The sequence below is a fragment of the Pistacia vera genome, unplaced genomic scaffold (assembly GCF_008641045.1).
Source record: "Pistacia vera cultivar Batoury unplaced genomic scaffold, PisVer_v2 Contig479, whole genome shotgun sequence".
Taxonomy (NCBI): Eukaryota; Viridiplantae; Streptophyta; class Magnoliopsida; order Sapindales; family Anacardiaceae; genus Pistacia; species Pistacia vera.
Genome location: NW_022196311.1, coordinates 37,527 through 47,015, shown reverse-complemented (window position 1 = coordinate 47,015; position 9,489 = coordinate 37,527). Strand labels below are relative to the sequence as shown.

The following is a 9,489-nucleotide window of genomic DNA, read 5'->3' as shown; positions in this document are numbered from 1 at the left end:
ACAAAGAGGTTTTTTTTTTTTTTTTGTTCACTTAATTCAACAAAATGTATCAAAACATAAAATCAAAAACAAATATCACAACTTAATCTACTCAACAGAAAAGAGAGAGTTGGGATGTTGACAGAGAGTGAAGAAAGGAAAAGGAAGAGGAGGTTGCGAATGAGAGCGAAAGAGAAGATGGAGATTAAAAATGGTGATAAGATTGATGGTGGGATCACTGGGATGAGATGGAGTTTAGAAATGGTGGTATGATTTAGGAATTAGGGTAGTTTAATCTTTTATAGGTATACTCAACCCACTCACAAAAAAAGGGACCGGTCCAAGCACGGGTTGATAAAAAAAGAACTAAAATCATGGACTCGTGTCTTGTGGGTACGGGTCCAAGTTGCCAGATATATATTTTCTTTATTTTTCTCTCAACTTATTCTTTCTTTCGTAGCTTTTCCTTTTACTTTCTCTCCCATCCTTTACCCTGTTCCTATCCCTATCCGTGGGACCCTTACTCAACACTATTCCACCCTCTTCATTCTTTCTTTTTCTCTCATTTATTTATTTTTTAATTTTCCTTGTCTCTTAAGTGGGCCGAACGACTTATGCATACCCAAGGTTTGTCGAAATAACAAGTTGATACCTAAAAGGTTTTAAAATAACAGATAAGTACCTTCCGTCATGTTCTGTTAGTGATTTTCATTTGATAATAGTGAAAAGACTAAAATACCCTTAAAAGTTTAATATTTTAGATTTTTATAAATTTAAAAATTTCTAAAAAACCCCCTAAGTTTGCTAATTTGACTAAATACCCCGATATATGAAAATTTTATAAAATAACAAAAACACCCCCGCCACCTGTAGTGCCAGATTCCGGCCACCACCGTCGGAATCTGGCCGGAAAATTGCGTTACGACACAGACCCATCGGATCTGTGTCGTAACGCGTATATCTTTCATTTTCGGGCAAGATCCGTGGCTGATTTGATCGGAAAAGGTCAGATCTACGGCCAGATCTGGCCGTCGAGACCGAAAACTTGTCGGAAAATTGTGTTACGACACAGACCCATCGGATCTGTGTCGTAACACGTTGATCTGGCATTTTCCGGCCAAAGGCCAGATCTGGCCGTCGAGGCCGGAAAAGGCCAGATCGGTGTGTTACGACATAGATCCGACGGGTCTGTGTCGTAACACAATTTTCCGGCCAGATTCCGACGGTGGTGGCCGGAATCTAGCACTGTGGGTGACAGGGGTGTATTTGTTATTTTATAAAATTTTTATATATTGGGGTATTTAGCAAATTAGCAAACCTAGGGGGGTTTTTTAGAAATTTTTAAATTTATAAAAAACTAAAAATTAAACTTTCAAGGGCATTTTAGTCTTTTCACTATTATCTAACGAAAATCACTAACAGAATATGACGAAAGGTACCCATTTGTCGTTTCAAAACCTTTTGGATACCAACTTGTCGTTTTAACAAACATTGGGTATGTATAAGTCTTTCTCCCAAGAAAAGTGGGTTATCACACTGTCATCGACATGAACATATGGTCCAAGTGATGCGAACACATCACAAAATGAAAAATTTATCACTTTTACAATACCTTTTGGACCAGCTTAAAGGAAAATTAACATTAACAATTAACTTTGATTTTTATTTTTCTTTTAATGTAAAAAAATCTGGAAAATTAGACTCCTCCTAAGCTGGGAAGAAAGCCATTTCCACTTTCTCATCGCAATTTATGTTCACGAGTAAACGACATGTTCTCACCCAAGGTTTATTGAAACTACAAGTTCTCACCTGGTTTCATAAATTTCAAACTCTCAACTTTAAACTAACACCATTAATAACTTTAAGGATCCAAAGTGTGCTATTACCAAACAACCCTCTAATCTTCTTCTGCTTCTTCACATGATCAGCCAAATTCCCTCTCATCTTCTTCTTCTTCTTCTTCACCCGATCAGCCAAACTCCAAGAAAAGATTTTCAGATTTCTCACCCTTTTCAACACTATAATCATCAATCAGAAATTGGGATTGATTGGAGTTTTGTTTGATGAGATTTTGAAGGAGATTGTTTTTGTGTTGTTTGGAGGTCGTTTGGGATTGATTAAGAAGTGTTTTGAGTTTGTTTTCTGGGATTGATTGAAGTCGCGGAGGATGATCAAAGCTTTGTAAATTTTGGCACTCCACCTGTTTGTAAAAATTCCCAAGCCTTTAGCTTGTAACTCTATATTTGTTATTTTGCGGCCTATACTCTATATGTGCTATTTTCCGGTTGATGGTGATAGTTGTATGGGGTGGTTTTGGTGGCAGCTTATTTTTCAGTTTGCATCTAAAATTTGAAATGATCTTTTTACCTTTTTCACCGTTTGATTAAACAATTTTATATTAATTTAAAGGTGAAAATTTGAAATTTATGAAACATGTTAACTTGTCATTTAGCTTTACCTTGGGTGGGAGTGGGAACATGTCGTTTGCTCTTATTTTCGTTCGTTTTCTCGCTTTTAGGTCATAAAATTTTAATTTGACAATTTTATAATATTTCACAATTATTTAAAAATTTAAAAGTATTTACTTTTAAAAATAATTTTTCAATATACTAATAATAATTAAATATTAAAAATTAAAAAAAAAATAAATAAAGGCAGTGTAGCGGCCCAGGCCAAGGGCCCACATGTTGGCGGTGCTGTTTGCCACTGTTATTCTTGTATTTCCATTTTTTTTTTTTTTTTTATCTTTCTGGCTTTTTTAAAGTAATAAAAATAAAAGAGTGACGCTAGTTAAAATCAAAATATAGTATAAACATTAATTATTGAAGTAAGATTTTCTTAACATTTAACTAACTTTTTAGTAAAAATTAAAGTTACGATAGGGTTACCCCATTTTTTATTTTATTTTATTTTTTTTCATTCAAGTGTAAGATTAATCATGCAATCTATATAAAGCCAACTAGCGTGATAATATAATATTTAATTATAATGAAAATTCAGATATATAGGCTTTGGATGCAAGATTTTGGTTGTGTTTTAGCCTTTAAGAGAGTAAGAATAATTTTCTAATTCAAACAGTTCCTAAACAATTTCAAGATACTTATTATTATCTTTTTAATTCAAGAAGATCTTCAAATATCTACCTATTAATCTTTTTATGTTTTAATATTCGTTGTCAATGTTTCCTGCATGTGCAGTTTCATCCTTGTCTTTCAAAGTGTGCGACTGTGTAAGTAATAGCTCATCGCCATCGGGGAGTTTTGTGGGGGTTAGCCGTGTGGTGAGGCCTGTGGTTTGCTAGTTAAAGATATCTCCCAACCAAAGAAGGTATAAGAAATTAACTTTTGTTAAACTTACATATATGAAATAATAGTATTTCTTCGTGTTGTTGGTTATATAGTATTAATTCTTCAGTATTTAATTGACCACATAAGTTAACGTGATTACAATATTGGCATTTTTTGAAGAAAAATGGAAAAGGTTTATTAATTGAAAACTTGTGGTTATACTCTGGAAATTCAAGTCTAAAAAAGAAAAAATGCACCGCAACTCAAGAATTAATACTTAAAAGTCAAGTATAACACATGGAAAAGTCAAAATCTAATTTAATTGAAATAAGATTTTAATGTGAATAGGGATAAAATATTAAAACAAACTATTCAGTTATTTTCATTAAGTGATAAGCTATAAACATTAATTTTTTTCAATTCATTTATTTTTATTTTAAAAATCATTATTAAATTAAAAAAAAATCTCAAATTTTGAATGACTTAAATTAAGTCCAATTGAGACCTAAGTTGAAAAAACAAACAATGATACTTAACAGCTAACAGAGTCTCTATCCTTAATTAACAGGTTTTTAAATATTAACTATTAGCTACTCCCACCAATGATCTAAAAAAGCCCCAGTTTTAATCAATGTTTTTAAAACCAAACCGGTCAATGATCGGGCAGGCAATTGGGTCCCAAGTTGAATGGTCTGACCTGTTAGACTGACAGTATCACCAGTCAACCAATAGGTTTGAAATTTAGTAAACACACTTTTGATAAATACTATCCGTCTCTACAAGTTTGAAATCTAACAAAAACACCACTGATTTGTCTTTTCAGGTTTGAAATCTAGCAAAATCATCCCTATGATCTGAATTGACTTGACTTAGCCCCTGGGTCCTAGTTGAATCGACGGAGCCAGGTCGCGTTTTAAGACATTGGTTTTAATATTTTTTCTGAGAGGTTTAACCATAACTAACTTTACATTGCATAAAAGACCAAATACAACAAAACTGAGCCAGACTATTTTTTTTTTTTTTTCTTTTCTCTAAATGCCGTTTAGTTAATGAAGAACGAAATAGCTTAATGGGAGTGTTTAAGTAATAAAGATTTCGGTTATTGACATAAATAAAGCACCCCTAAATGTGTCATAAACTGATAACAACAATAATAATAATTTGAGCTTCAGTATGCTTACATGAATTCAATAAACTAATCATTATTTTGTACTCGTTCTGTTTACTACGATAAGAGGGTTCACTTTTAGTTGATGATGTATCTAAAATGGTTTTACTATGGTCATGATTTGGATTTTGGACCTTTCCTCTAAGGATTCTAAAATTCCTCAAGCCGTATAGAAGCATATATTGATGCTTTTGGTTGCCGTCAATATATGATACAGTACTATCTAAAAGCACAAAATATACAAATTTTTTTATATATGAGTATCACTAAACAATAATAATAATAAAATAAAGATATAAAAAAGACGTTCTATCCCAAATAATATTTAATTATCAGTCAATGATTTTTTATTTTTATTTTTTTATCTTATACTGATGTACTTAATTTCTTGATAACAGAGTTTGAGGATGGAAGTTGTTTTGGCTATTGCATCAAAGATTGGAGAACACTTGGTGGAGCCGACAGTAAACCAAGTCCGTTATCTATTTTGTTTCAACACAATTGTTAAAGAACTTGAAGAACAAGAAAAGAAATTGAAATGGGCAAAAGAAAACGTGAATAAAGATGTTGAAATAGCTAAAAATAATACTGATGAAATCAAGGGAGATGTTAAAGAGTGGCTAACTGATGCCAACAAGATGCTGGCTGATGCTGAGGGATTGAGAGAAGAGACAGGAGTGAAAAAGACTTGCCTTAATGGATGGTGTCCTAATTGGGGTTGCCGATATTGGTTAGCTAGGAAAGCAGCAAAGAAGACAACCATTATGCGGAAGCTAACAGATAATGGCAATTTCGATGGAGTGGGTCATCGTACCACTCTACCAGGTATAGAATTTTTAAAGCCTCATCAATTTCAGATTTTCGAGTCTTCAAAATCTGCTATTGATGATATTATTGAGGCACTGAGAAATGATAAGATCTATATGGTTGGATTGTATGGGATGGGCGGGGCGGGTAAGACAACCTTGGCAAAAGAAGTAGGTAATAGAGTGAAGGAGATCTTTAATGAGGTTGTGATCGTTACCATATCTCAGACTCCAAACTTTAAAAATATTCAAGGTCAACTAGCAAGTGAGCTACGGTTGTCACTGTTGGAGCAAGGTGAAGAAGAAAGAGCGCGGCGATTATTCAAGAGATTCACAGAGCCAGAGAAGAAGATCCTCGTAATATTGGATGATGTTTGGAGAAAATTTGAGTTAAAATCGATATTAGGAATTCCACTTGATGATGATAACAAGAATTGCAAAATTCTTCTTACTACTCGTCGACAACAAGTTTGTATCGATATGGGGTGTCAGTCACGAATTCAACTAAATGTTCTAAATGATGATGAAGCTGTGGCTTTACTCAAAAGGCATGCAGGCATAGGTGATGCCTCCACTTTGAATCCTCTGGCAATTAAAATTGCTAAGGAATGTGATGGCTTGCCTTTAGCACTTGTAGCTTCAACTTAATATCAACAAAATGTATCAAAACATAAAATCAAAAAACAATATCACAACTTAATCTAACAACAGAAAGAGAGAGGTGGGATGTTGACAGAGAGTGAAGAAAGGAAAAGGAAGAGGAGGTTCGAATGAGAGCGAAAGAGAAGATGGAGATTAAAAATGGTGATAAGATTGATGGTGGGGATCACTGGGATGAGATGGAGTTTAGAAATGGTGGTATGATTAGGAATTAAGGGTAGTTTAATCTCTTTATAGGTATTACTCAACCCACTCACAAAAAAAAAGGGAACGGTCAAGCACGGGTTGATAAAAAAAGAACTAAAATCATGGACTCGTGTTGTGGGGTACGGGTCCAAGTTGCCAGATATAATATTTCTTTATTTTTCTCTCAAATTATTCTTTCTTTCGTAGCTTTTCCTTTTACTTTCTCTCCATCCTTACCCTGTTCCTATCCTATCCGTGGGGACCTTACTCAACACTATTCCACATTCTTTTTTTCTCTCATTTATTTATTTTTTAATTTTCCTTGTCTCTTAAGTGGGCCGAACGACTTATGCATACCCAAGGTTTGTCGAAATAACAAGTTGAACCTAAAAGGTTTAAAATAACAGATAAGTACCTTCCGTCATGTTCTGTTAGTGATTTATTTGATAATAGTGAAAAGACTAAAATACCTTAAAAGTTTAATATTTAGATTTATAAAATTTAAAAAATTCTAAAAAAAACCCCTAAGTTTGTAATTTGACTAAATACCCGATATATGAAAATTTTAAAAAATACAAAAAAACACCCCCGCCACCTGTAGTGCATATCCGGCCACCACCGTCGGAATCTGGCCGGAAAATTGCGTTACGACACAGACCCATGGATCTGTGTCGTAACGCGTATATCTTTCATTTTGGGCAAGATCCGTGGCTGATTTGATGGAAAAGGTAAGTCTAAGGCCAGATCTGGCGTCGAGACCGAAAACTTGTCGGAAAAATGTGTTACGACACAGACCATCGGATCTGGTCGTAACACGTTGATCTGGCATTTTGGCCAAAGGCGATCTGGCCGTCGAGGCCGGAAAAGGCCAGATCGGGTTGTTACGACATAGATCGACGGGTCTGTGTCGTAACACAATTTTTCCGGCCAGATTCCGACGGGGTGGCCGGAATCTAGCACTGTGGGTGACAGGGGTGTATTGTTATTATAAAAATTTTTAATATTGGGGTATTTAGCAAATTAGCAAACCTAAGGGGGTTTTTTAGAAATTTTTAAATATAAAAAATAAAAATTAAATTTCAAGGGCATTTTAGTCTTTTCACTATTATCTAACGAAAATCACTAACAGAATATGACGAAAGGTATACCATTTGTCGTTTCCAAAAACCTTTTGGATACCAACTGTCGTTTAACAAACATTGGGTATGTATAAGTCTTTCTCCCAAGAAAAGTGGGTTATCACACTGTCATCGACATGAACATATGGTCCAAGTGATGCGAACACATCACAAAAATGAAAAATATCACTTTTACAGACCAGCTTAAAGGAAATTAACATAACAATTAACTTTGATTTTTATTTTCTTTAATGTAAAAAATCGGAAAATAGACTCTCTCTAAGCTGGGAAGAAAGCCATTTCCAATTTCTCATCGCAATTATGTTCAGAGTAAACGACATGTTTCACCCAAGGTTTATTGAAACTACAAGTTCTCACCTGGTTTCATAAATTTCAAACTCTCAACTTTAAAAACACCATTAATAACTTTAAGGATCCAAAGGTGTATTACCAAACAACCTCTAATCTTCTTCTGCTCTTCACATGATCAGCCAAATTCCCTCTCATCTTCTTTTCTTCTTCTTTCACCGATCAGCCAAACTCCAAGAAAGATTTTCAGATTTTTCACACTTTCAACACTATAATCATCAATCAGAAATTGGGATTGATTGGAGTTTTGTTTGTGAGATTTTGAAGGAGATTGTTTTTGTGTTGTTGGAGGTGTTTGGGATTGATTAAGAAGTGTTTTGAGTTGTTTTCTGGGATTGTTGAAGTCGGGAGGTGATCAAAGCGTTTGTAAATTTTGGCACTCCACTGTTTGTAAAAATTCCCAAGCTTTAGTGTTGTAACTCTATATTGTTATTTTGCGGCATACTCTATATGGGCTATTTTCGGTTGATGGTGATAGTGTATGGGGTGGTTTTGGTGGCAGCTTATTTTTCAGTTTGCATCTAAAATTTGAAAATGATCTTTTTACCTTTTCACCGGTGATTAAACAATTTTATATTAATTAAAGGTGAAAATTTGAAATTTATGAAACATGTTAACATTGTCATTTAGCTTACCTTGGGTGGGAGTGGGAACATGTCGTTTGTCTTATTTTCGTTCTTTTCTCGCTTTTAGGTCATAAAATTTTAATTTGACATTTTATAATATTTACAATTATTTAAAAATTTAAAAGTATTTACTTTTAAAAATAATTTTTCAATATAATAATAATAATTAAATATTAAAAATAAAAAATAAAGGCAGTGTAGCGGCCCAGGCCAAGGGCCCAAATGTGGCGGTGCTGTTTGCCACTGTTATTCTTGTATTCCATTTTTTTTTTTTTTTTTTTTTATCTTTCGGCTTTTTAAAGTAATAAAAAATAAAAGAGTGACGCTAGTTAAAATCAAATATAGTATAAACACTTAATTATTGAAGTAAGATTTTTCTAACATTTAACTAACTTTTTAGTAAAAATTAAAGTTACGATAGGGTTAACCCATTTTTTTATTTTTCATTCAAGTGTAAGATTAATCATGCAATTATATAAAGCCAACTAGCGTGATAAATAATATTTAATTATAATGAAAATTCAGATATATAGGCTTGGATGCAAGATTTTGGGTGTGTTTTTAGCCTTTAAGTTTAAGAGAGTAAGAATAATTTTCTAATTCAAACAGTTTAAAAATTTCAAGATACTTATTATTATCTTTTTAATTCAAGAAGATCTTCAAATATCTACCTTTTATCTTTTTATGTTTTTATATCGTTGTCAATGTTTCCTGCATGTGCAGTTTCATCCTTGTCTTTCAAAGTGTGCCATGTGTAAAGTAATGCTCATCGGGGGAGTTTTTGGGGGGTTAGCCGTGTGGTGAGGCCTGGGTTTGCTAGTTAAAGATATCTCCCAACCAAAGAAGGTTAAGAAATTAAATTGTGTAAACTATCATTATGAAATAATACTATTCTTCGTGTTGTTGGTTATATAGATACTTCTTCAGTTACACCTCCAGTTTCTAAACAATTTCAAGATTGGTACTATACCTATTTTTCTCTCTTATGTTTTAGCATCCGTTGTCAATGTGCAGTTTCATCCTTGTCTTTCAAAGTGTGCGACTGTGTAAATAATAGCTCATAGGGGAGTTTTGTGTGGGGTTAGCCGTGTGGTGAGGCATGTGGTTTGCTAGTTAAAGATATCTCCCAACGAAAGAAGGTATGAGAAATTAACTTTTGTTAAACTTACATATATGAAATAATAGTAATTCTTCGTTTTGTTAGTTATATAGTATTAATTCTTCAGTATTTAATTGACCAAATAAGTTAATGTGATTACAATATTGGCATTTTTTGAAGAAAAATGGAAA

The 9,489-nt window shown here is 33.4% G+C and overlaps 1 protein-coding gene across 1 annotated transcript; it reads left to right on the top strand.

Moving 5' to 3' along the window:
• Positions 1-3,180: 3,180 nt before the first annotated feature.
• Positions 3,181-5,888, top strand: LOC116146569 (disease resistance protein At4g27190-like). Its single transcript, XM_031431991.1, has 2 exons — positions 3,181-3,306; positions 4,833-5,888. Exon 2 carries the CDS (start codon positions 4,842-4,844, stop codon positions 5,886-5,888), a length of 1,047 nt encoding a protein of 348 aa, XP_031287851.1. The 5' UTR covers positions 3,181-3,306; positions 4,833-4,841.
• Positions 5,889-9,489: the final 3,601 nt, after the last annotated feature.